Below are 27,652 nucleotides of genomic sequence, written 5' to 3'. Positions count from 1 at the left end.
CTGCATGGGATGGGGGGAATACAAATTTCCAGTTTATGGAAACCTGAGCTGAGCACCTGGAAGACAACAGCCTAGTAAGGGAAAAGGGATCTGGGAAAGCGATTAATCCAGGGATCGGCAGTGCCTGTTGTCAGAAGAGCATGATGTGCAGACAGGATGACAGCCAAGGTCCTCATGCCAGTGTTGGTGATCCTTTCCTCAGGCAGTGGATTAAATCAGAGGAGATCTTCAGCCTCACCCTGTGGTTCACTAAGAAAGAGCTGGAAAAGCAGGTATGTTACTTATGTACAGGGTGACCATTCTGTTGCTTATAACTTCTGAACTGTAATGCATACTGCAGGTTAGTGGAAGCAAGTATGCATATAAACAGGACCATGCTAAGTGCATTCTATGGTTTTGCCACGTTGAGGTTTTTCAGATAGGAACTCTGCTTGTAGACATCTGCACAGGCAATCCTATCCATCTGACAGCTGTGCAGCGCAGAGAAACATTTCAGGGTGATGTCAGTTGGAGCAATACAATGGCTATGGTTGAAATCACTTGTAAAGAGCGAACATGGTCATTTACTGTCTGCCGTGCGGCTTCTCTTTTGCAGTATCGTGCCATCGATCTTTCTGGCTTCAAGTACTACATTGCCTGCGCCACGTTCATATTCTTCTGCATCTTCGTGGTCCAGATGTTTGTGGCAAAACAGTGAGTGATTTCTCCTCCTGTAGGCTTCAAGGGATCCAGTCAGCCTGGTAACATTAAAGTCAGAGAGGTGAAAGGAGACTTTTTGTCCACCTTGAGTTGATTCCTTTGTAGTAAGGCACTTAGTGTAGTAAGCACTAGGGCACCAGTCTTTTTCAATTTAGTTAATTCGAGTGCAAGCAGGTCATCCTGCAATAGGAGGAGAGAGCTTCAGGGTGATCTGGGCGCATCTAATCCCATCTCCAGACAATTTTATGCTTGTGCTCTTTGTCACAACATGTTTGTCCCTGTGATCATCGGTACACTGGCTTACAGCTCTTTCCTGTTCCCTCACCTTGTTGAATACCAGCCATCCTCCGAAAAGAAGCCTTCTTATTCTCTCACCTTCTTCCTCAAGATGCTACTGTGAAGTGGCAGACTATGTCCGAGTGGCGAAATAATAATGAAACCAGCACCAGTGTCAGACGTGACCAGTGTCATGTTCTAATCTACCAAGAAACAAGAACACCTGAGCTCCTTGTTGTGTATTTCGCTGTTCCTTGCATAGTACGGACCAAAAGAAAGTCTTGGGCAGTCTGTTAGGGTGTCTGCACTGCTTGACACGAACCATATATTGGTGTTCAAAATCCTCAAACCCATCTACAGATGCAGATCTGCTCAGAACGACCCCTGAAACACAAACCAGAGGACATGTGGAAACTGTGTGAAAGTGCATTAAAAGCTGAGAAACTGAAAATAAGAGGCACTTCTTTACCAAATACATAATACATTATTATTATGAATTCCTTACATTTATATAGTGCTTTTCTGGACACTCCACTCAAAGCACTTTACAGGTAATGAGGATCCCCTCCACCACCACCAGTGTGCAGCCCCACGTGGGTGATGCTCCAGTCCGCTCCCCACACACCAGCTCTCAGTGGGGAGGAGAGCAGAGTAATGAAGACAATACCCTGATTTCTTACAAGAAACAGCTGGATGTGGCCCTAGAATCACTGAGCTAGAAGTGGAGAACTGCCTCCTCTCGTCTGTAATTGTGCTCTTGTCCCCTGTGCCCCCAGGTCTACGATGCTGGGCGTATCGTTTGGGGTGTCGGCCTGTGTCCTCCTGCTTACCTTCAGCATCTGTTTTGCTGGAAACCTGTTGGTGAGTCTCAGGCTTCCCATGCTGGACAGAGACGCACTACAGCTTTGACGACAGCTTGTTGAGCCCTTTTCTGTGGGTTGTTTGTACTTGGGCAGAAAAGGGTTGCGACTCTCGACAGTTGTACGTTTCACCCTTCCTACCTCCTCACACTCCCCATTCTCTTCCTCTCTGGTTTTCCTCCTCTGGACAGCGGTGTTTCCCAGAGCGACTGGCTTCCTGTCAGTGGCTGGGGACAATGTCTGAGGCTGTGGTAAAGAAGACGTTTGTGCGCCTCCCACTGGCCATCGTCTCCACTGCGGTCATCCTGATCATCGCCGTGTTCAACCTGGTAAAGACCGCGCTCTCCTCCCCATCTCTTCGTATGCACCGGGATTTCTTTCTTGAACAGAGTGTGGGGACTTGCAATGACCAGATTTGATCAAGTGTACCCCTGTCTGCTTATTTAACCGTTTTTTTGGGTACTGTGAGTAGCCTATGTTGGTTAATTTAGCATAGTCTTGAGGGAGTATGAAGAGATAGGTGGGTATTTATTTGAAAGCAGAAGAAGATGATGCAGCTCATGAACAGCTGAATCTTTAGCTGAATGAGTCCCACTCCTCCCTCCTGCAGTGCATCTTTACTCAGCCAGACCGGTGCAACCCCGATTACATCCCCTCTAACGCCTCAGACAGCAGCAACGTGGACTTTGGGCTGTTCTACCTGCCAGTGAGTACCACCCACTCCCAGAGGCGTGCAGGTTTTCAGATGGTAAAGGCTTAAGGTGGGGGGTTGGGTGCCAGGAGGTTCCAAGTTAAAGGCCTGGCTTTGTTCATCTGATTATCGTTCCTGGCTGAGCTCTAAAGCTGATACACTCTGGTAGTATATCCCTCTTGTCAGGAACTCTGCAGTGGTAGATGTTGAGACATAGCTGATCCCTGCTATTTCTGTAAGTGGCTTTAGGTTAAAGTATGTAAATGACAAATGAAACACTGCTCACAATCCAACATAATTAACGCAACACAAGCACATTGCCTGGAGAGGGGGCACCCATCAGCCCTGGGACCTCCAGAGACTTCACCCGCTGAGAGTTATGTTCTGCTTATGTAGCTGTGCTACTGTTGTTATATACTGTTATATTTTTAACTGCAATCAAAGACTATGAACCGCTCTTAGGAAAAGTGTTGTGGTGGGTGCTATACCATACAGAATGATTGATTGAATACATTATTACAACTAAAGAGTCAGCAGCTCTGTTGTGTTTGCATTGCACTGCTGTCTCGGAGTGTAGTATTTAGTATTTCTGAGGATTTACCTTGTGGACGTTAATAAAGGAAGATGTGTCTGTGGACACTGGCACACAGCTGACTGTCGGGCTTGAGTGTGCTGCTGTCAGCTGGGCTGAGTGTCCAAGGATGTGTGTCAAGTGTCAAGAAAGTCACACACAGAGTCATGTCCAATTGTGTTGCGATCAGAAACAAACCGAAAACCAAGTTCGGTCAGTAGTTTCAGAGACTATAATGGACAAGGACAATTTCTTGAATTGTCCTGGACTGGTCTTGAAAAAGAAAGAGTTCTTTCATGTCAGTAATATCCTCTTTGTTTTCCTCAGTACTCTGTGTACTGCTGTATTCTGGGCCTGGTGGCCTGTGGGGTCTTCCTACGCATCAGCTTCGAAGTCAAACTCACCTTCCTCACTCTGGCCTCCATGGTTTACTACATCATCATCCTGTACTCAAAGAAGGAGCTCTTCGATTGCTACAGCAAAGTGCTGTACAACATTAGGTGAGATCCCCTTCCCTGTACCACGCGCCCTAGCAGAGCCCCAGCACACACCACTGGCTGCCTCGTGCCTTCATCTCTGTTTATTTTTATTTATAATCTTTTTATTTAGCGATGAAAGGGTTTACAAACAGAACATAACCAAAACAGCAGAATAAACATGTGCCTTCATCTTACATTTTTGATACAGGGTATATACTGCACAAAATGAACTATTTACACTGTGCCAGCAGGTATGGAGGGTCATACAAAAAAAAATACAATTGTTTGATAAGAAACACAACAAACAACAAAAAAGTCTAGAAAGAAAAGTTTATTTCTTCCATTATATAGATCTCATTCACAACATTAACCCATTGTTCATGTGTTGGAGGTTCTTTTATAAAGCATTTTAATTAGTTTTTTACTAGCTGCTGGAAGAATCCTTAATATATATCTGTCCTTTACTTCAGTATCATCAAAGTCGAAATTGCCCAAGTACGTAACAGAAAATTCAAATGGTGTATTCACATTTACTAAACTGTTAAGAGTTATATGTATAGATTTCCAGTATTGGTGTATTTATGGGCATGCCTTCATCTCTGTTTTGAGACTCCAGCTCTCTGAATTAACTGCATTTTTAAAAACACAAATAAATCAAATAACAATTTTATGGACCTGTCCTTAGGGAATCAGAAGCGATCTATGGTTGTGGTAGTCTTAATAAAGGTAAATGTGTTTGTTTACAGCTGTGTAAATTGGATTGTGTCTGAAATTCCATTACTGGTTCTCCTGTCTTGGACAATACACTTACAATGCCTGTTTTGTATCCCGAATTGGCTCAGCTCTCTGCAGCAGTGCTGCCTGAGAGAGCACTGGGTTACGTGATGTTCCTTCCTGTCTTCCAGTAACGGATCTGTTCTCCAGGAGTCGGGCATCATGAAGGACCCTCAGGTGATGAGCTGTGTCTACATCACGCTCTTCCTGATCACCATGCTGACTCTGACCAGGCAGGTAGGCACAGCTGCACGCGTACCCCACTGTCTGATGTCTTGAGAAGAAAGTCGAAGACCATTCGGGCTGTGCGCCCCTGTTTCTGGAGTGGAAGTGCTGGAGGAAGTGAAGCAGATCTGCTGGTTCCATTCAGGAAACATGCATGAGATCCTCAGATCAATTAACTACTAACTGCAAATGGGCCAGATCTCGTTTGCAGTATGTTCCTTAAGGAGCCAGGATATCGGCTTGAACTGCATGGCTGGGTAGCTGGTTTCAGACTCCCATAGCCCCATGTGTAAAAAAAAAAGAATGTTCTGTTCTGAGTTTTTGTTTAGTGCCTGTGTGCCTTTTGGTTGACAGTCCAGATGACGTAACTTGGTAAAACGCTTAAGCCTTACAGCTGCGACTGGCCAGGAGCCAAAAGCAATTATGCAGAACTAATTGTGTAAAATATTATTCATGTGATCCTTCACCTTGGTGATTGAGAGCGTGTGTAGAATGCACACCAGAAGCCCGGAGTGGGTTTCCTGCATGATGACTGCCGAACACACTGTGCTGCGCTTGCTCTCTGGGCAGATGGAGTACTACTGCCGTCAGGACTTCCTGCTCAAGAATAAGAACCGGCAGGAGCAGGACGAGATCGAGACCATGGAGAACCTCAATCGTCTGCTGCTGGAGAACGTGCTGCCTGCGCACGTCGCTGCGCTGTTCGTGGGGGAGAATAAAAAGAACGAGGTGGGATTCCTCAAAAACAGTTTCCTTACTGAAAAGTATAAGGTAGGGGTCCCACACAGGAGTGTGCCAGTACTTCACCACTGACATGTGGATAGCGAACACCCCCACCCCAAACCTCTCTCCCCTTTTCTGACATCAGGATGGGCGGTCGGTTTCCAGTCCCCCCACACTGACAAATTGAAATTGTTGTCCATGTGGGGCGCCCCTCGCTGTGCTGGAGGGGAGCGGTCAGTGTGCGGGGATGTGGACTGAGTGCAGCCCTGGTGCTCATTAATGTGTATTGAGTCACTGTCCTGACTTCCTCCTGCCCCCCCCTTCCTCCTCCTCCATTGTGACATCACTTGTCTGTGCACCAGCCTGCCACCTACATCGCCACCCAGCCTCCTGGAAAACCACTTTCTTCCCAGAACTGCCTGGGCACAGCGCTCACCCACACTCATTGCTCACTTCGGAGTGAGGGCGTTACAGGACGGCCTCTTGGGACACAGAGTGAAGTACTGTATCTACTGCTCAGTCAGTTCCTGTTCATTTTAAAACTATAGTCCGATACAAAGCTCAAATACGACACAACCCCCCCTCCCAACTTAAAATGTAAACCACTTTTAATGCAGCTACGATTTATATATCAGGATTTATATCATCAATGTGTTTTTTTTAATTTTATGTTATACTTTAGCATGGGTAAATCACATATAAAGGTGAGTTGGTTTACAGTGCCTTAGCTTCGTTTTCTACATAACATGCGCTTTAAGTGAGTAGTAATGTAATACGATAAAAAGCGACACTTAGTTCTGGAATTTTACAGCTTTCAACGATCATTTCTCGCATTTTCCTCACACTAGTAGCCCAGGCAGTTGTCATCGGTTGCCTGGTGTGGTTGATGATTACCCGCTACAAGTGGTGCCGAGATCTGCTCCCCTGTGGTGTGTTTTATAAATCACTGAGCACGCAGGGACCCGCTCGGCGCCTGTGCTTCACAGGGCCTTGGCGTGAAGTGTTCTGCTCGAATTTCGCATGGATTGGCATTTGTGGGAAAAAAAGTAATTGAGGAACTAGGAAGGTCTCTTCGGAAGAAAGAAGCTGAGAAGAGTGGCTGTTCGTGGTGTAGGTTTCTGTCAGCGGCACTTGGACCTGCGAGACGGCAAAACCCTGGTTTACTTTTGCAGTCCAGACTGCAGGAAACTAGTACCCAGTTTAATTGAGCCACATGCAGACAGAGTTTTTAGTGTCAGTTAGGTAAGCAGACAGGCCTTTATATTCCCTCCCTGTGTGGCATTTGTGTCTGCTGCAGGCAGTGTGGAAGGTCTTTGTGTATTGTATTCGGCAGCGTGTGCTCATTCCTCATTCGGCACCTTCATTTCCATTACAAGAGAGTGCTGCCGGTTGCCTGCAGTCTAAATCACTTTGCCGTTTTCTGTCTTTTTTTGTTGCTGTTGCGGTCGTCCGCTGGAACTAGGATACTAACAGTGGATGCTGGGGATGGGGTGGGGGGTGTGTCACTTCTTGTGGTGTTTCAGGATTTGTACTACAAATCGTACGACTGCGTGTGTGTGATGTTCGCGTCCGTGCCGGACTTCAAGGAGTTCTACACCGAGTGCGACATCAACAAGGAGGGGCTGGAGTGCCTGAGGCTGCTGAATGAAATCATCGCGGACTTCGATGAGGTCAGTTGCTATCCCGGCTGACGTTACATTAATACGTCAAGCCAGCGTGCAGCATGACTGACTGTTTCCTTGCATAAAAAAAATGTGTTCAGGTCTGGGGGAAGAATTAAAAGTTGCACGCTGCAAAGATGCAAGCTCTGAACCCTTGTGATTTTGTGTCCTCCTGTCCAGCTCCTGTCCAAACCCAAGTTCAGTGGGGTGGAGAAGATCAAGACCATCGGCAGCACCTACATGGCGGCCGCAGGCCTCAGCGTGACCCCCGGGCAGGAGAACAACCAGGTACCTCCGGCGAGATGATGGTGCAGCTCTTGTCCGCTGGAGGTGGGCTGTTGCACACACTGGCTGCAGTCCTGAACGCATGAGACTAACATCTAGCCCAGGAGGAAACTTTACTGCACTGCGCTCTATAGTTCAGCTGGTTTCTAGGTCGCTCTCTGCTGGTCTCCAAGAGCTGCTGTCTTGCTGCTCAGTGGATAAAGACCTGCAAACCAGCCAGTTCGAAAAGAGTAGGGGTGTTACCCCGGCGACCTGGCCAAATTTCCCCCTGGCCTTTACCAATCATGGTCTCCTAATAATCCCCATCTATGAACTGGTTACATCACTCTGCTCTCCTCCCCACTGAGAGCTGGTGTGTGGGGAGCGGACTGGTGCACTATGGCTGCTGTCACATTATGGCTGCTGTCACATTATCCAGGTGGGGCCCCACCTAGATGAACACTCACCACACATCAGCTATCAGTGGGGAGGAGAGCAGAGTGCTGTAGCCAATTCATAGAGGGGGATTATTAGGAGGCCATGATTGGTAAGGGCCAATTGGAAGTTTACACCCCTACTCTTTTCGAGAAGCACCCTGGGATTTTTAATGACCACAGAGAGTCAGGACCTCGGTTTTACGTCTCATCCGAAGGACGGCACCTGTTTACAGTATAGTGTCCCCATCGCTATACTGGGGCATTAGGACCCACATGGACCGCAGGGTGAGCGCCCCCTGCTGGCCCCACTAACACCTCTTCCAGCAGCAGCCTTAGTTTTTCCCAGGAGGTCTCCCATCCAGGTACTGACCAGGCTCACACCTGCTTAGCTTCAGTGGGCTGCCAGTTGTGAGTTGCAGGGTGAATCTACTTACACCTGTCTCCTGCTTTCTTACCCTTCTGATTCGGGATGGAAGCACTCAGGAGTGGGTCTACCAGTCTGCTCCATTGTATTATTCCGCCCTGATCAGCTTAGAATTCCCATACAGGGTTTCTAACAATACAGAGAGCTGCTTCTACTTAAGGTGCTCAAATGGAGTGGATTGGAAGGGCTGCTACCCGAGCTGCAGGACTCAAGATAAAAGGTCCCAATCCTCCAATCCACATGCAATTTGAGAATATCTTTTATCTCGTCATTAAATGATCAGTAAATAAATGAAAGTGCTGTTTGGTCCAGCAGTGGAGGGGATGGTAACATGCAGTGTGAGAATTCTCCCGCTCTAGGTCTTTGGCTAGGCCTGTATTGCACGCAGAAACTGAGCCCCCAGTCAATCCTGTATTTCTGCTGCTGTGCTTGCTCAGGACCGAGAGAGACAGCACACGCAGATCGGAAACATGGTGGAGTTCGCCATTGCACTCATGGGCAAGCTGGAAGGCATCAACAGGCACTCCTTCAACAGCTTCAGGCTGCGAGTGGGTGAGTGTCTCTGGAGGGGCGTGGGCCTCAGGCCTTTTCGAGGAGTCCTTTACACATGCTAAAGCAAACAGGATTTTCAGAATCGGTTTGGATTGTCGTAGAAATGCATGAGACAATCTGAAAAACAAATCACTCAAAAGTGCCTGTGCAGTACTTTATGAAGGCAAAATTCAAAGTTGCGCTTTGCTAGAGGATTGATCAGAGGGTCTCATCTAGCCGTTTCTTAAAAGAAGCCAAAGTATTAGCTTCAACATCATGGCTAGGTAGCTTGTTCCATACACCCACAACCATTGGTGTAAAGAAGTGCCTTTTTTCCCTTTTGAATGTTTCATCCTGTGTTCCTCTGCCTGTGGGTGTTACAATTGAGGATTTCTTGTACTGACAAGCACATTCCCAGGAGGTAACAGGTCCTCTCACAGAAGATGGGAACGTGCATTATTGGCTGTCAGTGTTTCTCCAAGTCTTCCTCCCTCTCCTGACAGGGATAAACTATGGCCCAGTGATTGCAGGGGTGATCGGAGCCCGGAAACCGCAGTATGACATCTGGGGGAACACTGTGAATGTGGCCAGTCGAATGGAGAGTACTGGAGAGCTGGGCAAGATCCAGGTAGACTAATGTTGCCTCTACTTCATCTACAGTAGCTCAACTTTAACAGCTTGTTAAGTGCAGTTCCTTTAAATGGCACATTACCTATTTGAACAGAGGTTGTGTGCTTTGATGAACAGCACGACATCAATATTTTTTGCATTCCCTGGGGAAAACACACGTTTGACCAAACCAGACTTTGTTAAAAAGCAAAGAAATCTCTCTGGTTGGAACAATCTGAAGATAACTGACATTTCTGATAGCAGATTCAAGAAACGTACAGTAGATGTATCTATGTTGATGTTGTATCTATGAGATGTTTGTGCTCTCTACCATAATAATGTCTTTTATGATGGTTTTCTGTATCTGTGCACAGTATGTTCAAGGAGACTTTGAAAGCTTAAGAAAACTGTTCCTACTTTTTTACCGTTACAAAATACACTGCCAGCTTAGATCTGTTGTTTCATGGGAAAAGTATTTCCCCAAGGTTTGAGGAATTTAGTTTGCTTTTCCATTCTCTGGTGGCCGTTTGCTAGATTTGTGTTTTTAAGCTATACTGTGGCTTTCAGAAGAAGAGGGAACAAAAAGACTTTGAGAGTACAAGAGCTTAGAAAATCCTTCACAGATACAATAAGTCTTCCAGTCCTCCAGGGCTAGAACACAGTAGGTTTTCCAGGTCTCTTTAAACCATCAGCAGCTGAAGGCCTGGGCGCAGTATTAAAGGGGTCCAGTTCAGCTGCAGTAGGTCATTAAGAACAGGTGGAATGAGAACCAGCAAACACTGCTGCCCCCGGGGTTAAAGACCGGCTGCCGTGTTTCGCAGGTGACCGAGGAGACGTCCAACATCCTGAAGAAGCTGGGCTACTCCTGCGAGTGCCGAGGGCTGATCAAGGTCAAGGGGAAAGGGGAGCTGACGACATTCTTCGTCTGCACAGACATGAGCAAGTCCCTGGGGCTGGCGCTGAGCTGAGGGCCAGCCGCGACGCCGCTTTTCTTTTAACTGTTACTCCTGCACCCGTCTTGTTTTTCACACGGACCTCTTAGTGCTACGGTGACGAGCAACAGCGCGATAAGACGTTTTGGGGCTGGAGATGGGGGGGGCGACGAGGGAGGCTCTGCACCGCCTGGCAGCGAGGGGTCAAGACATCAGCCTGAGCCGCTGGCCTTTAAGAAAAGAATACCGTCCTTCCGCGTGGAATATTCCACACGCTGCTGTTCAGCGGGATCCTAGCAGTAACAGCAGTTCCAGTATTTGCCTGCATTAGGATGCTTTAGCTAAGCTGTTGGACCCCCTTTTCTGTAAATAGTCTCCATGTACATAGATAGTCCTTAGCAGCCGATTTGCACTTGAAGAGTAAGAGACCTTCTTGGATGGAGGTTTTAATTTAAGTTCACAGGTCAACAGTTGCAAGTATGTTACTTTTCCTTGTCCTTCTTGAGGCATGTTGGTTAGCGTTGAGAAAAGACTTGACTTGAGCCAAATATTCTCAAACAGCCACTGCTGATACCCTGTTGTCTTATTAACAGCTAATGCTCCATTTTAGGTGTCGCAACAAAATGCTTCATTATGTGTAACAAAGGTTTTTAATTTTAGACAGCTAGGAAGTTCTGACCAATACTGCAGTTTTGGTTCCTGTCCCAAAACAAAGTAACCTCTAGTGCGTCCAAAACTGCCATACAATCAATCTGGAAAGCAAATGCTTGCAAAAATCTCAAGATATTTTCTTGCTTACAGAATGTGAATGGGCACTGTGAAATACACGGTTTCCTAGTTTTGATCTTACAAATTAATAAAACTGCCATTCTGTGTCCTTAAACTGGACAGGAGCGCCACTGTGGCTGCATTCGCTGTTCTGTGCAGCTGCATCTTACAGGTCATTATGAACATGTGCCATTCTCTACTGCTGTGGTACACTGCCTACTGCACAGAAGCTATTTCTGAACACTTTCTTCTGCGCCTTTGTCAAGCAACAAAGTGATTTAAAAAAAAAAAATGTTTATACTGAAAAGGATGGACGATGGCGATTTTACACACTGCTGCAAGACTGAGCTATACTGCCCCTGGGAAGTCTGATTTTTCTGTGTGCCTCTGAAATGTAATGAAATATGAAGCACTGCTGCTGTTACTGTCGTGAGATACCCCAATGAGGAAGACTCTCCCCCTCCTGTGATCATTTCTGTTATTGCTGCTGCAGCTCAGGCAATGAGGAACAAATGCAGGTGTGGAATTTGGCATTTTTTCCATGGGTGGAATAAAGGATTTTCACAACACTTTCTACAGGAGGGTGTTTATTTTTTTCCCTCTCACAGGAAAGGAATTAGCCAGTGCAGTATGCACCAGGCTCAGGACCTGGGCCTGCAAAACCTCCCCACAAAAAGGGAAACATTTCACCGGAAGTCTAGCAGTGTGCAAAACCAGCCTGGTTACTTTGACAGCGCTTTGTGAATCTGCTGTTCAGTTTTGCTAGTTTCATTTTATAATAGGAACTTAGAGGTCAGTTTTGTGTTTCTTGTGTGCGTGTCTGGGTTGATTGTGATTTTTTTTCAGAGAAGAATGAAAGTTTGAACCCACCTCCTAACCAGACAATCTTCCGTGCATCCATTAAATGAACATGGACCAAAACCAACTTTTTTTCCTCTCATTTAATGGTTCAAAAATTATAGTATCTTAATTTCTAAAAAAAAATATATATACACAGTACAACGGCTATTCTAAGAAATTTATTGTGTAGAAAAGCATACAAACGTCGAGCAAAAACATCCTCTATACAGCAACTCAAATGAAATGTTCCAGGCTTGGAAAAGACATCTGTCCCTTAGTGTAACTGGTTACTGGGCTGGTTTACACAGCTCCTACTGGCAGCTCCTCTTGACTGGCAGTAAAGCCAACCACAGATTCTGACGCATCTACAAAAAGAATAACAGAGGTGGTGGGAAGCACTTGGCCCCTGAAAGACTCATGGCTTCTCATGTAGCTCTGTGCCAGCCTGGAGAGCGAATGCATAGCTGTGCTCTCAATGACTGTAACCACCACTATCACAGAACCCACAGAACGGAGCAGACCACAGGAAATGGGGGGGTGGGGAGTGGGGGTGGGGGAGCAGACGTGATCATATTCTGTTACACTTGTGCATGTCATCTAGCGGATGGATTAGATCTTCGAGACTGCCTTAGAATTAAGTGTATTCTGTTAATTAGCCCTGTGATTCTCAGCCTGAAAAGGCATCACATTATTCACTTTCTCCAATACACTTTTTCAATGTCTACTGGAATAACCATGTGATCATAAGGCCCTTAAGTGATGCTGCCCATTCAGGAGTGATGTGGATGCTGGCAGTGACATATTCATCATTGCCTAGCAGTCAGTGACTCATGGCAAGGAAAAGCTAACCTTCCTGCATAATCGGTAGCAGGAATGTGGGTAAGTGGTTGTTTTCCCAGGCTGTTTCTTTGAACACGCTCTGCAGGGCGGAGTACTGACCTGTGGTGAGGTCTGTAAGACTGTCGTCCAGCAGCCCAGTTGGCATGGAGATGCCCATGGCTTTCCTGATCCCGTACAGACAGGTGATGTCGCCTGGGGTCACCCGACTTGCCAGCTCCTTCAGGTTCCCCGTCACCCTCTCGGCTGTAGATGGACAGACAGCAAAGGTCAGGGAGGGTCACTCAGGCCGCCACCGTGCAATGTGCCCCCCCCTCCAGTGAACTGGCTCGGGGACAGAAGGACCGCAAAACTGGTGGGTTTGATCGTTCCACGGAGGAGAACAAGGCAAGACCTGTAAAGAGCTCAAACCTGCACTTCGGGAGCCTGAACACGTGCATGGAAACAGTCGCACAAGCAAGGAGAAGGGCAGAAGAAAAGCTGACGCACCCAGCTGCAGCTCCCTGGCACTGGGAGCCAGCAGGCAGATGATGTTGGGGGGTGGCTTGACACTGAGCCTCTCGTTCTGGACCTCCTGCAGCTCCCGCAGCAACAGCGTCGTCTCATCCAGCTTCTTCTGGAACAGGCTGGCCTCTGGAGCAGCAGGCAGGAGAACGTCATCACAATGAAGATCCAGACCAGCTGGAACTCAGGCTACAGACTTCGCAATGGATGGTCCAAATCACATACACAAAACAGCAAGGCTATTTCCTCACTTTCTCACAGTGACAAAGAGATCTACTGGAAGTAAAGGATCAGATCTATTAAAAACCTTCAGTGGAATGCGTACCCAGTACATCAGCGGTTCCACTCGTGGTACTCAGAGCGCTGCCAGGTGGTACGCCATATGACCCTGGAGTTTTCATATTTTCTATTTTTATCAAATTCGTTTGTGTTGAATACGCAGCCTACGTACTATGATACAGCGCGCTAATTCTTGAGAGGACACATTCTACACCATTGTATAGGAATGCGTGCTACGGACGTAAGTGACCAATTGTATTTTTTTTAAGTTCACGAGGAATGACAGCAGCCGAAAGCTTGGGAGAAATTAGAATTGTTTATTGGGATGTGGAGATTTGGCGTAACCCGCTTGGCTGAGGGCCGACCTCCCGGCCGTTGGACGGGGAGGACAGGACCCCCATGCGACCAATTGGGTAGCTGCAAAGGTGGAGAGGGGGTGGAGGAGGGATGCAGAAAACGAACGAGGAAGAGGAGAGGGTGACGTTTGATATTTATGGAGACCGGTTGCTTACGTCAGGATTAGTGAGAATTGCAGCAGCTGTGTCGAATGAGCGCGGCTGCCTTCATTCCTCCCGAACTTTCATTAAAAACTCCATTTATCTTCAGCAAATAGGGAGGTAGGAGAATGTGCATGGTTTTGGAACACTGGCAATCTTGTGAGCACAGGAAAGTGTGATAGAAAAATATTTAAGGACTGTTCTAGGTTAATTTGAAAAAAATACACCGAGCGTCTCTGTGTTTTGCTCCCATACGCATGAAATAAAAACTTCTTTTAACTTCTGAGACAGACTTCTGAAACAGAAACAGGGAAAATGCAAGCTTGCGGATTGCTAAAGCAGGTAAGCCTGTGTGTCTCAGGGAGAGCAAGCTGGGGTAAGTGAAAAGAAATTCCTAATGTAAGAAATTGTATATGGCCAATAAAGGTAAGCCCCACACTACTCGTTAAGAACTTTGTTTACCGTTGGCAAAAGAGCCGACGCGTATTATGTGTGGAGCAAAAGCTGCTAAACAACTCGACCTGCTGCCCCCTTCGAAAGACACAGTCACTCAGAATTACTGATATGGCGGATGATGTCAAAAGTACACTGGTAGAGCACGTTAAGATGAGCAGCTGTTTTTCACTGCAATTAGACGAGTCTATAGATGCCTTTAATTGGTTAATTTGCTCGTTTACGTTAGATACGAGGTTGAGGGTATGTCCCATGAGGACTTTCGGTTCTGTAAGCCGCTACCAACAGGAACTACAGGAGAGCACATATTTCAGCTTCTGGATGAATTTACCGAAGAGAATGGCCTCGACTGGAAAAATTGCGTCGGAGTTTGCACAGACGGTGCTAGAGCGATGACAAGCCGACACAGCGGTGTGGTTGCACGAATTCGAGAGGGTGCTCCAGATGTGAAGTGGACGCACCGCAGCATCCACCGTCAAGAAAATGCCTGACGATTTAAAATCTTTTAGACTCTGTTGTGAATTGTATCAAGGCTCGACCAATTAATTCACATCTGCTTTGCTAGACTAAACAGGCCCACCTCTCTCACTGAAAAGGTGCTTCTTTATTGTTTATTTTTAATTGTTGTTGTTCCTGTTGTCATCCTGTAAAGCGCTTTGAGAAGCCACCGTTAAAGGCGCTATGTCAAATAAAGTTTATTATAATATTTATTATAAGTTTATGTGAGTGTGTGCGCATGCACGCGTGCTCATGTTGGTCATTGAGATTTTCTGGGGTTCCTTTGAGAAGATGACTTGTAGGTGGTACATGGATGCCTTGGTTTGCTCAGGGGTGGTACTTGGTCCAAAAAGTTTGAGAACCACTGCAATACATGACTTTTGATATACAAATTCCCTTTGTGGCCGAATTACATCAGTGTCCTTACAGTATATATACACTCCCATATCCTTCATTCAGACCACATACCTGAGGGTTTCAGCTCTTTACCTTCAGAGTCAAATGTCTGCCCTTCCAGGTCCAAGCCCACCACAGAGCTCAGGGCAGTGAGGATGCTCCTGCTGCTGTTCTCGGGGTCGATTATCTGTGAAGGAGAAGAAATCTGGGGTAAGAAGAATATTGCAAAGTGTAAGCTCATCACACAAGTCTCCAATGGACAGGCATACTTAATTCCTAGCCTTTATATACTGCTACTAATATACGTGCCATCATTCACCAACAGCCACAAAACACAATACCAATACATAGGGAAGTGAGAATTTTGCTTTTTATTGAATTGCTTTTATTTTTATTGAATTTTCTATGGGCCACACAGTTCAAGCCCAGAGTGGGATAAACTACTCAGGACATCGGTTGAAAGATGTATCCAGAGCACAGTGCCCCTCCGACACTGTACTTGGGCACTGTTCATCCACCAACCCCTCTGGTTTGCCCTGGAGGTCTCTCGCCCCAGTGCCGACCAGCCCTAGGGAGCTAGATCCCATGAGAGCAGGCTACAAGATGCTAATTCTACTGCCATATGTGGTAATAAAAAGTAAAAATAGTTCCAAGCAGCACACTAACTCTCTCTCTCACCTCCACCTGTCATTTCTACCCTTCTGTCTGTCAACCTGCCTGTCGAAAACTTCTGATCCCTGCTTGACCTTCATTACACATATGTCCCAAAAAGTGATCTTCACTGTTGTTCCTCCAGTTGGGAAATCCATTTCAAAGAGAAGCCAACTGCTTTGTGACGCCTCCACTACACGTAACCCAACAATCAAACTCCCACCAACCAAATAATTCTCAGTGCTGTTATTGGGATCTCTGATTTTTTTTTTAACCTGGCTCCCGATATTTCTTGGAATATTACACACCATGCACGGAAACAGCTTTCCAACCCTGAATTCGCAACTTAATCGGTTCTCTCTTGGAAGATCACCCTGTGATAGGAATCCTGTCTTGGTTTTTCTTTTGGGATGAATTTAACATCCTGCTCACCACCCCACCCCCCCCTTCTGTCTTCACGGACCAGCACCGGCGCCGGTCCAGACTGCGGCGAGCCCGGCGCTCTGCAGAGGAGAGAGAGACGGGCCAGACTCACCTCCGCATCGCTCGCTGCTTCAGGCCCGTCCGTCTGCTCCTCGCCCTCCTGGATTGTCGGAGACAGAGGAAAAGGATACGGAGTGCCACTAACATTTACACAGAACTCTCAGAGAAAGGAACTTCAGGATCAAGAGTGAAACACATCCAGAGAACTGAAATGAGGTTAAATCTGAGGAGGCATTATTTGTAACGTAGAGAGGTGTGGGAATCTGGAATAAATTACCCAGCCAAGTTATTGAAACCAAAACGCGGGCTTCTTTCAAGAAGCAGCTGGATGAGATCCTCCAATAAATTAGGTACTAAGTACTGGAAAAAGACAGATGGGCCATATGGCACCTCTTATGTGTAGTCTCATGTTCAGCTGATCCCTGTTAACAGAATCTATAATTATACATATCACCAAGACTGTACTAGGTGTTGAATCTTAGTTCTGCAAACTCAATGTAACTGAATGAGGTGAATAACCAATTGTATATTTTTCCAATTTGACAAATCAGAGATTTTTATATCACTGAAAAAATAATCTAGGCTCTTTGTGGTAGGATCAAAGGCTTCTGTGAGGATTTACTACAGTTTACCCATTCAAACTGAACTACTCTCATCTCAGTCCAGCTGCGGGGAGGCACGCTGTTTGTTTAGGCAAACTCCAGGCCTGCTGTGCTCAGGCCCCCCTATCTACTGTGACATTAAATCAAGTGCAATGCAATTCACATGCAAAGGCAGGCAGCAGTACCGATCTTCAAAAACAGTACGTCTCTCCTACCATTTTTTTACATATTTTTACAATGTCAAAGCAACATCGAAACCATAAAATAACCAAATTTGTTTTTGCTGTCAGATTCTAGGTAAACTTGTGATTGTACTATAGAGCTCGACTTGTGTTGTGTCCTCACTTCTGCAGAGCGGAGAGTGCTCACTGGACAGATCACTCATTCCTACCATTTCCATCTCCTTCAGCATCCTGGAGTGATCTCCATTGGTCAGGGCATCCAGAAAACTGTCTGTTGCGTGGCACACATGCTCACCCGCCTTGGAAAGAAACTCCTGAATGCTGTTGAACAATACAACATTGGTTTTCCTTGTCTGCTATATCAGGGGTTGGTGAATGAGCTTTGCACAAGACCCTGTCACCCTAGCCTGACGTGAAGAGCAGGGCAAACAAGACAAGGAAAACCTCAAAAGGTACAAAAGCTCATTTCAGAACTGCAACGCTGCTTTTAGGCACACAGACAATAAGTTTTCAGCTTTACATATCTCATTACAAAACCATCGCTTTCTGGCTTCAGTGATGAGGCTGCAGGGACAAAATGTCTGGCACAGACCCTTTCAAGGATTTGAAAAGGTTTCTCCTCTCCTAACCTCTGGCTGTGTCAACAGCAGAAGAATCTGATCCAAATCAGGGCGCCGTCCAAAATGAACTCTGAATACATACCAAGGCTTTAAAATTGAAACTAATTCTTATTGGAAACAAAAGCATTTATTGCTTTTCATAATGCCTCTTTTTTAACTGTAAAAGCTATTACTAATTATGTTTAACTTGACTATCATCTGGGGAGATTAAAAGATCAATGCACTTTCAAATTAAGTGCTCATGCAGTCTTGGCTGTGAAGCCATGTGTCTCTACCCTCTGGAAGTCGAAAACGTGGATACAGTACTTGCCTCTCTGAGCCTTGAAGACTGGGCTCTTCTCCATAGAAGGAATAGATCAGGTCTGAGTCTTCCTTGCTGATGTTGGCAAAGCTGGAGTCATAAATTGGAGCGTAAGAGCTGAATGGCCCATAATTCATGTATGAGACTGTGGGGGAAAAAAAAGGCATGATTACTCAGACAAAGGCACAATCTACCCTTTAGTTAAATATGGGCCACTGAGGAGCTGCATCTACAGATATTTGATAACAGCACAATGATTGCTTTTATGCTTTCACACCGTTTTTTTTTGTTTGTTTTTAAGACTTCCTGATCCAACTTAAGACTGAACAGTCTTCAGGTACAAATGGATGTGCAAAGTGATTTAAAAAAATCATTTTTGAGCAGCACTGGAACTCACTTGGAGTCACCTTGTTCCGCTTGTCCTCTTTAAAACCCTGTAGCGTGTTGATGCCAGTCTGCAGCCTGCCTGTCATCATGCCCAGCTTCACAGGGCAGTACCCGGGTTCTACAGAACAAGGGGGCAAAAACAAAAACCAATCACGAATGCTGGAAACGTGCCTATGACACTTGCTCGTTAGCTGGAACGAGTTCCTGGAATCTTGTAAACCTCAGGGAACCAAAATAACCAATTCTGAGAGAACACAGCTGAACATGAAGCAACAGCTCTCCAGCAAATCTTTGACAGGCGCTGCCAACATGCAGCCTGTAGCCTTCCAGCTAACCCAGAAAGAAACTTCCATGCTCTCTTCAGAGCTTGCTGAGGATCGCGTGCCTCTTGTCCAGCTCTCCAGGGCCCTACCTCCTGCCGACAGGTCTGCAGGGTTGAGGACGCCAAGGGTTGTGGTCCCATCAGTCTTCCGCCTCTCAAACTGCAGCTAAAGCAGAAAAGATCAAGTCAGCTCTGGATGCAGATACTGGCAGGCCTCCAAGCAGCACCGTGTTCATCCAAAGCAAGGGGGAAAGATGATACTCCAGTGTAATTTGGACTGGTGTCTCTCACTGGCACGCAAGAGCTCGGGATCCTCCTCTCAATGAGAACACAAAGCCCAGTCCCCCAGCTCCCCATACCTGGCTCTGAACCTCCCTGCTGCTCAGCCTGCCGCCAGAGTCCTCGACGAGCTTCTGGATCATCTCCAGCTCTTTCTCCGGCACAAGACCCCCCTTCAGCACGTCGTCCTTGGAGTCTCTGTCCTGCCTGGTGACAGTCCAGGTAGAACAAAACACAGCACATAGAGCGCCCTTCAGAAAAGCAGGAATGAGACCCGGCAGATCTTTCTAAGCAACTGCTAAGCTTAATGAACGGTTCAAAGGGAACAAGTGTCAGGGAATTCAATAGATATGTGAATGGGAAGCATTCACATAGTGACAGAGAGTATGATAAATATGAGGTAGAGAACAGTCGTCTGTGTTGGAATCAGCAGCCTCCAGAAGAAAAACAACTTTAGATTTTTTGTTGTACAGAGTCACTCTAGGATTCTCTATTGATAGAGCCAATCCCTCCCCAATATTCTGTGAAATTCCAGAGTTATTTTTCCTAAAATGTTTTTTCCCTTTTTATACTGTATTGCTGTGGAAAGTAGTGCAGACAAATGCTCAGAAGGTGAGACTGCACAAGATCAAACACTCTAGAGACCTGCAACTTGATTTTTCCACCCAGATGAGTGGTGGAACATTAATGGACAAGATTCAACCTGAAAACGGCATTCCTTGTGCTCTCAACATTTCTGCACATCCCCTGCAAAAGAGTGGAGGGACTTATTTACTAGGAAGACTTGCTGGAAAACCCATCATTCCATTTAGGCAATAACACCTGACAATTCAGCAATGAAGTTTTGTTATATTGGCTCTTAAACCCCACAAATATACAGATTCTGCATCAGCAGATCAGAGAGTTACAATATCAACACCATATCCCTGTGTAGACTTGCCTGAAGAAAACTGGCTTCTCGAGTGAGAATTTGTGAACATTTGTACCCATAGAGGTGCAAGGGGGATGCAAGAAGATAACCATTATAAGAATTTATAGCACATAACTAATCTAACAAATCTTTATGTCAAACAGTGTACTGGATTATTTTTCTGGAGTTTTTGTACTGGATTACGGGAGTGAGTAGTATCTCTCAGCAGTGCTGATGTGTGATGTTACCTCCTGCTATCCTTGGTTATTCTGCCTGGCGATTTTGTGGGCTCGGTGGTGTCCATAGGCTCCCCTGGATCTTTCGGCTGGTCCAAGGTGGAGTCTCCCTCCTTCGCGGCCTGTCCCTGCTCTTTCGGCGTGTTGGGCTGCTCCAGGTCAGCCATAAACTCAATGCTCTGCTTCAGGCTCTGGAGTCTCTCCTGTACGACCAGAAACTCACTGAAACCTCACTCTGCCCACAGCATCGCTGTACAGCTGTTGAACTATAGCTGCAATACAGCGCTATAATCACTGCACACTTCACAGGAAACCCGAGAGGTATAAGATTAAGAGAGCAGTGCAGTATCTGCTGCACAGTGGCCAGAAGTCACTCTGCCTCTGAATCATGAAGACAAACTCTTACAAAGGTAAACCGATTACAAAGAGTTCTTGTTCTTTTATGTATGTGAAACTATCTTAGAATATAGCAACCTTAACCGGGATTAAAAATATAATATTTACTGCCATGTTTATAAAAATATTGATTCTGCAAGACAGACATTGCTATTAGAAAAAAAGACACCTCCATTGCCAGAAAAATAAAACCATCTGGAGGAGTTTCTCAATCCCTCCCATTATTTTTGGATAGATTTCCCTGCAAGCTAAAAAGCAATTCACTTTCAGTTTTGTTAGATTCGTTTTCCTGACCTGGATAGTTGTTATGATATAACAGCATCCCGCCCAGGTGTAAAGCAGTCAGTCTACTGATTTGGGATGGCTAAGACTAGGTATGATCAATTAAAACTACTTTTGAGATCTGGAGCAGGCTATTACAATCAAAGGAAACAAACTGGCTGGGTCTGAGGATCTAATCAAAAGGCAGCTCTCACACTTAATACGATATTCCACTGCCAAGCCAATGTTTTATTTATAGATGGATTAACGCAAACTGGGGCCAGTGACAATCAGAACAGAGGTTACTGGCCCGTGGTTTCGTGAACTATTTTTAGTTTGTTTTCATTAAAAAAGCTCAAATGCATTGGATTAGTATGTGAGACAACCACCCCCAAGCCAAGTCAACCACAGAGAGTGGGACTGATGCTTGAGAAAGAGACACATCATAGAATTCCTTTCTTCTGAGGAGAAGCGGGTTCAGTCATTGTTTACATAGCTGCCGCCCTTTAGTCCCTAAAACTGTGCTCTCGCTTTAAGGCCATTTTTATAGTTTAGAAAAACAGAGAGCCAGGACACTCCAAAGGGTCTGTTCTCCTCATAAAATCAGAAGTTAGTCGGGAAGAATCCTCTCAAGCTTTCGGTGCACAAAGCATGAACTCAGACCTGCGCCTGTCCAGATCATCCTGTCAGATACTCCACATGCACTTCTTTCTTAACACCAGCTCTCTGCCCCCACTGCTCATAGAGCAGCCATTGACACCAAGCAGATCTTCTGCGCCCTCTGCTGTTCCAGCTGGGCTACGACACCAAGAGTCATGTTGATGTTATTGTATGTCAATTGCATGGTAAAATAACATTCTTCTCAAGTTAAATTACCAGTACAATACCTTGACAACAACACAAGAAAGAAGCAGAGCACACAATTAGCAAGAAACCAGACTCGCATTTGATTAACAATTCTGTTTAAGTCTCAACAGTCTCCTCTGTACCACTGTTCCTCCAAACCGACTGAACCTACTGGCCTTGTAACACAAGCGACGCTGTGCTTGAAGATCACCAGCAAGTCTACCATTAACCCTTTGTCTTCATCATGCATCAGGTTTCTGCTAACCAATTAGACAAAGAGGGTGAAACAGAGTGCACATTTGAAGTCCTCCAATGCTAAGCTTTGCTTACCTGACTCAGGATTTTCATTCCAGAGTGAAGCAACTTTTTGGCAGCTTTGTAGTAAATGGTCTCTGGCTTGTTGTATATCATTGCGTTTTCACACATTATTTTAAAGTCCGCCTGCGTTAAAACACAAACAGGAGATTTGGTCTAGGCAAGCCTTGTTGTTCACTTTATGTGCAGTGCATATTTTCTCTCTGTCAGACATAGACAAGCAGGAACAGTAGGCAGCCACAATTAATTGGCCCAAATTACACTGCCAGCACATAAACTCAACTGAATGAGCAATTTAAGCACTGACAAAACAAATATCAACAACCACGACAGCACCAGCAAAAGCAGCAGCAGGCGTAATATTGAGAATTCCCCAGAGGTTCATCCTACAATCCACAGAGACTAAGTTCTTTCAAAGCTGAGGTTGATGAGTTCTTTAATTAATCAGCTCTCAGTGGGCAGTGGGGAGGAGAGCAGAGTGATGAAGTCAATTCATAGAGGGGGATTATTAGGAGGCCATGATTAGTAAGGGCCAATGGGAAATTTGGCCAGGACGCCAGGTTTACACCCCTATTCTTTTTCGAAAAACGCCCTGGGATTTTTAATGACCACAGAAAGTCAGGACCTCGGTTTTACGTCTCATCCGAAGGACGGCGCCTGTTTACAGTACAGTGTCCCCGTCACTATACTGGGGCATTAGGACCCACATGGACCGCAGGGTGAGCGCCCCCTGCTGGCCCCACTAACACCTCTTCCAGCAGCAGCCTTAGTTTTTCCCAGGAGGTCTCCCATCCAGGTACTGACCAGGCTCACACCTGCTGAGCTTCAGTGGGTTGCCAGTTGTGAGTTGCAGAATGATATGGCTGCTGGCTACTGCTGCTGGCTTTACCCCTTTAGTCAGCAGAGTACAGTACTTCACTGATGATCAGGGGGCTCTGAAGCTGCTAAAGAATATGCAGCCCACGACGGCTGAGATGATGCCATTGTTATTGTCAGCAGTACCGGGATACCTTGAGCTCCTCCAGAGATTGATACTCTTCTTTCTTCACCTTCTCCTTCATGGTGCTGAAATCCATAGGCTTCTTGATGATGAGGGAGTACCCTGGGGCAATGAAATCTGTCACTGGGAAAGAGAAGAAAGCGCTGGGGTCCTTCCTGCCAACCAAACACAATTAAACGACAGCTGAAGAGAGACGTTTACACGCAGACCGCCTGTCTGATCAGTCGAGAGGTCTAAAATGCTGAAATTCTTTCAGCCATCCAATTAAAGAGCCCTAAACAAGCAGTAAAAACTGAAGGCTCAGCAAGGCTCACCTCTGGAGCTGTCTGATGAGCTGAGTGAGGGCTTCCTGGAGGGGAGAGAGCTCCTTTTCTGAAAGAGATGTGTTACACCCACGTGTTAGATGGCTCATTTTTGAGTTTGCAGACTTACAAAAGTGCAGGGAGTTAAAAACAATATGGGAATTCAAGTGAACAAAACAAAAATAACAAAACAACATAACTGCAGTAAAAGCCTTCACAAGGAACTGTGCTACTGAGCAGGAGGAAAACACTCACTGAAACTATAGAAATCTGAAACTGCTGGGGTGACCAAATCAATCATCCAGGTAAGCAGTTTCTGTCAATAATGACCCACTAGGCATTTTTAAGTTGCAAGTGGGGATCTCACACAGCATTTCTCTCGATTCTCAGTCTTATAATAGAGGGAGCTAATTTTTTGTTGTTGTTTTGAAGCCAAATCAAATCCTTAAGAGGCAGAAAAAGAAAAGGCGATCCTCATATCCCCAGCAAACTCAACAAGGGCTGTTTCAGTCACAGGATGGGAAGTACATTCCGATTCCTCATCTCTGACAGGCATTTGGGCTCCTCTCCTTTCTTCTCCCTCAATCAGCTGGGTTCAGTTTCTCCCATTTCCTTTCTTATTTCTCCCACAGATTGACTCTTTCACTTCTACTGTTTGACTTCGAAGGGCACAGATTTTTTTCAGAACATTACTGCTTATTATCTGAACAACCACTCTATCTAGATTTCCAGACAGAACTGACCAGCGCCCACAAGGAAACCTCCCATCAGAGTGGCAGCAGAAACAACACTCCAAAAACCTTCAAGCAAAACATTTAAGAAAAAAAAACAACCTGCAGTAAAGGTGTGAGCAGCTTATAGTTTACTAGGGTAAGGCGAGGTGAGTCATTTAGGGAAGGGTGTGCCTGCAGGAAGACTGATGAAGGACAGCCAGTGGCGCCACTCACCCTCCATCTGGGCTATGGGGGTGCCGACGTGCTTGTCCTGGGGCACCTCAGCTCTCACAGGGGTCTGGCTCCTCTCCTGCTCGTCCAGGTCAGTGTCCAGCGAGTCCTGGCCCTTCCTCCTCTTGGTCATCTTGCAGAAAGAAAGAAGACAGCAAATCGTCTAAGGTCTCGATTCGACCGAAGCATCTTCAATTACCCAGATCTAACACACGGACTCTCTCCTGCTTATTCTCAGCGGCCTGCCGCCACCCAGAAACCACCCCTCCGCTGGTAGAGGGGTTGATGTCTTGGAGTGAGGTGGTGACGGCACATTCTCCGCCCAAGTGCCACACTGAACCCCTTACCTTCTTCCTTTTCCTCTCTTCCCCCGCTGGCACGGGGCTGTGCTTCTCCTTGTCACCTTTCTTCTTCTTTTTCTTCCTCTTGTCCTTGTGCTTGTCATGGTCGGCCTTCTCCTCGGGGGGGCTGCTGGCTTCGTGGCTGGGGGGGGCTGTGGACAGCTCCGTCACCTCGTTCCCCGCGACCTTGAGCACCAGCTTCAGCGGCTTCTCCGCGTACTCTGAGCGAGAGACGACGCACGCAGAGGGTGAGAGGCAGGAGGCTCTGTTCTAGTATCACTGACTCTGCCGAGCCACCTTCTACACGGGATTCCGCCTAAAACAGGGCACTAGTCTTTAATAATAATAATAATAATAATAATAATAATAATAATAATAATAATAATTGCTTACACTTATATAGCACTTTTCTGGACACTCCACTCAAAGCGCTTTACAGGTAATGGGGATCCCCTCCACCACCACCAATGTGCAGCCCCACCTGGATGATGCGACGGCAGCCATAGTGCGCCAGAACGCTCACCACACATCAGCGATCAGTGGGGAGGAGAGCAGAGTAATGTAGCCAATTCATAGATGGGGATTATTAGGAGGCCATGATTGGTAAGGGCCAATTGGAAATTTGGCCAGGACACCGGGGTTACACCCCTACTCTTTTCGAGAAACGCCCTAAAAATAGATATAGTTTATGAAAGTAAATATATTACATTGAAACAATCAAATGTAACACTTTACCGTGATTTTGTATGCAAAAACCAATGACAGAATTCACCTAATTGTTGAATGTCATGTGATCAGATGTTGTTAGCACGTCTTAATCCTACGTGATCACGGGTAGCAAAATGGACAGATTCGTGGTTACGAAAAGAAATCACCAGGAGAAGCCAAAAGCACCAAACCGGGAAAAGCTCTGCAGGTACAGCGAGGAGTGTTTAAAATTTGGCTTCACCTGCACGGACGGTGACAAGGCCAAACCTCTGCCTAAATGTGTGATTTGTTTGGAGCAGCTTCAGATGAAACTATGAAACCAGCTTTCTTGAAAAGACGCTTGGAAACAAGACATGCAAACCTGGCCACACAACCAGCTGAGTATTTCAAGGCAAAGTTAGCCGATTTAGAACAGCAGCAGGTCTATGCCAGGGCAAATGAGCCATTGAGTGAGTTTAAAATGTTTGGTTTGAGTTGTTAAATAGTCCTATTAATAAATAACAACGTAATAATAAGCATAAGAAAACAACAGTAGCAATATTAATATTTTACTGAGTGATAAGAAGCGTGTTAAGAGGTATGCTGTAGCATTTATCTACATTTATTGAGGTTTGATTTAGTTAAAATCTCAAGGGGGGACTTTAACAAATCATTGAGGTTGAGGGGGTTCATCTGACAAAAAAGGTTGGGAACCCCTATTTGAGACTATTGGCTGAGGAACGCACTGATAGAAAAATGTTTCATCAATATGAGAAAGGCAGGCAAAACACACTATGTCCGTAAAGATGAGTTCTGTTCAGCCGAGCTGGCCTATCCTTTGATGCACAAATGAGTGACAGCTGTCACCAACCATTTTAATTAAAACTTGCCATCATGATGGGGGCGTGCATTAATACCAGCGAAGGATTCAGTTCATGCGATACATATGATATAGTACTGCTACAAAGGCCGGTAAATTCATAACCAGCTATTTATGAAACGTGAGATCGCCAGTTAGGCGAACAGAGTTCAGAAGCATTCCGACTTGTCGTTTTTAAATCCTTACCTTCGTATGTATGCTTTTCCGACTTGTGTTTTTTGTGTTTCTTCCCCATGTTTTGAATCTGACGTGTTTATCTTCTCGGAAGCACGAAGCAGCAAGAGCACCGACTCAGTCCGGCTCTTTTGTTCGGCACCCGGAAGAGCAGGCGCCGGATCAGGGAGAACAGATCGAGAGTTACAATCTCCTCTCGGGCGCCCTCTGCTGGATGGAGGCCAGTAGCGACGGAGCTGGAATCGCGAACTAAAAAGCTATTTTTTTGTGCGTGTGCATCTCGTAATTCTGTTTAATTTTTCGAAACCACATCCCCTCATCACAACACGCTGTCATTCACGCGTCTCAGCCTCCACAGAACATACCAAGCCGAAGTATTTTAATACGTCTCTCTCATCATAAGTAAAACATGATCTGTGGTTTCTAGTTAAAGTTAAATTCAAGCTTTCCTCAGCAAACGTGTACATGCTTATATAACGAAGCTCAGTGCCATACTTGGCTTATGTTCTCTCAGATTGTAAGTACAGAGTCGGTGGGTTCTAACCATACTAGTCTTATATGCTGTTTTTAAAAATCTAGAATATGTCAATTTAATGTAAGCCTACCCGTCTCTGGCAGCCATCCTTTAAAAAAAGCTTATTGCCAGCCATTAAAAGCAGTTATACTGTACGCCATCGTCATCTTCATCTTGTGGTCTTACTATGCACAGTCTGCACATACTGTAACATATGTCGCCGGCTGTGCAGTAATGTGTTACTATTACTAACGAACACTTTAAAGCACGTCGAGATAGATCACCGCAAATACAGTAAAATGGGAATACTACGGATTCCCATTTTAACAATCATTGAGGACTGTTGTACTCTCGGGTCCACCCTGTTAGTAAGCAGCAACATCAATTTGGTAAAGCTGTGACTATCAATTTGCAACTTTAAAATGATTGTCTCAGATATTGCGTCTACTCCGGCTGTTTTTAACACGAGCAAACTAGCAAATGTGAGAGATTAGCTCTCGTTAGCATATAGAAAACAGCTTTCCTGTAATGACTAAACACTCGACATGAGATTGCGTGGAATGGATGGATCTGCCCAATACAAATCCGAACTGCCTTGACGTGTCTGAAGAGGGAAGGTATATTGAAGTGCATTACAAACCAGGCAAAGAGCAGGCGAGTGTAAAGGCTTTCGTGTTTGTGCTGAGAAACTTTCTAGTGTCCCGGTGAGCACAGCCAGTGAAGAAAGACATCTGGCGTTACATGACCGAAATGATGGAGGTGATGTGTTGAAATTATTATTTAAAAAGCAA

General features: G+C 45.8%; 2 protein-coding genes across 7 annotated transcripts in view; one reads left to right on the top strand and one right to left on the bottom strand.

The window, feature by feature from the left end:
* The window catches only part of adcy7 (adenylate cyclase 7), a 56,180-nt gene extending 44,335 nt beyond the window's left edge, over positions 1–11,845 (top strand). For 4 of the 5 annotated variants that reach the window (XM_088614031.1, XM_088614033.1, XM_088614036.1 and 1 more), the window contains 13 exons: positions 203–272; positions 596–693; positions 1,752–1,836; positions 2,027–2,164; positions 2,446–2,541; positions 3,425–3,597; positions 4,482–4,587; positions 5,146–5,346; positions 6,822–6,968; positions 7,140–7,247; positions 8,522–8,636; positions 9,119–9,243; positions 10,046–11,845. In XM_088614031.1, coding sequence (XP_088470157.1) covers positions 203–272; positions 596–693; positions 1,752–1,836; positions 2,027–2,164; positions 2,446–2,541; positions 3,425–3,597; positions 4,482–4,587; positions 5,146–5,346; positions 6,822–6,968; positions 7,140–7,247; positions 8,522–8,636; positions 9,119–9,243; positions 10,046–10,192 — 1,609 coding nt within the window. In that variant the 3' untranslated portion in view covers positions 10,193–11,845. The remainder of the gene's footprint in view (positions 1–202; positions 273–595; positions 694–1,751; positions 1,837–2,026; positions 2,165–2,445; positions 2,542–3,424; positions 3,598–4,481; positions 4,588–5,145; positions 5,347–6,821; positions 6,969–7,139; positions 7,248–8,521; positions 8,637–9,118; positions 9,244–10,045) is intronic. The other variant, XM_088614035.1, reaches the window with a different exon arrangement.
* Positions 11,846–11,930: 85 nt separating this feature from the next.
* On the bottom strand, positions 11,931–26,520 carry brd7 (bromodomain containing 7). Of its 2 annotated transcripts, none has more exons than XM_088614037.1 (17): positions 26,360–26,520; positions 24,613–24,827; positions 24,269–24,398; positions 23,334–23,391; positions 23,030–23,174; positions 22,035–22,145; positions 20,214–20,404; positions 19,136–19,262; positions 18,867–18,942; positions 18,465–18,572; positions 18,077–18,212; positions 17,356–17,467; positions 16,415–16,462; positions 15,301–15,415; positions 13,091–13,234; positions 12,704–12,847; positions 11,931–12,129 (listed from the first exon to the last, which is right to left on the bottom strand). In XM_088614037.1, exons 1-17 carry the CDS (start codon positions 26,406–26,408, stop codon positions 12,065–12,067), a joined length of 1,974 nt encoding a protein of 657 aa, XP_088470163.1. In that variant the 5' UTR covers positions 26,409–26,520; the 3' UTR covers positions 11,931–12,064. The 2 variants fall into 2 exon arrangements, with proteins under 2 accessions (XP_088470163.1, XP_088470164.1); XM_088614038.1 differs by having other exon boundaries at positions 15,322–15,415.
* Positions 26,521–27,652: the final 1,132 nt, after the last annotated feature.

This window comes from Lepisosteus platostomus, chromosome 20, assembly GCF_059453375.1.
Source record: "Lepisosteus platostomus isolate fLepPlt1 chromosome 20, fLepPlt1.hap1, whole genome shotgun sequence".
Lineage (NCBI taxonomy): Eukaryota > Metazoa > Chordata > Actinopteri > Semionotiformes > Lepisosteidae > Lepisosteus > Lepisosteus platostomus.
This window is presented reverse-complemented; position numbering and strand designations above follow the sequence as displayed.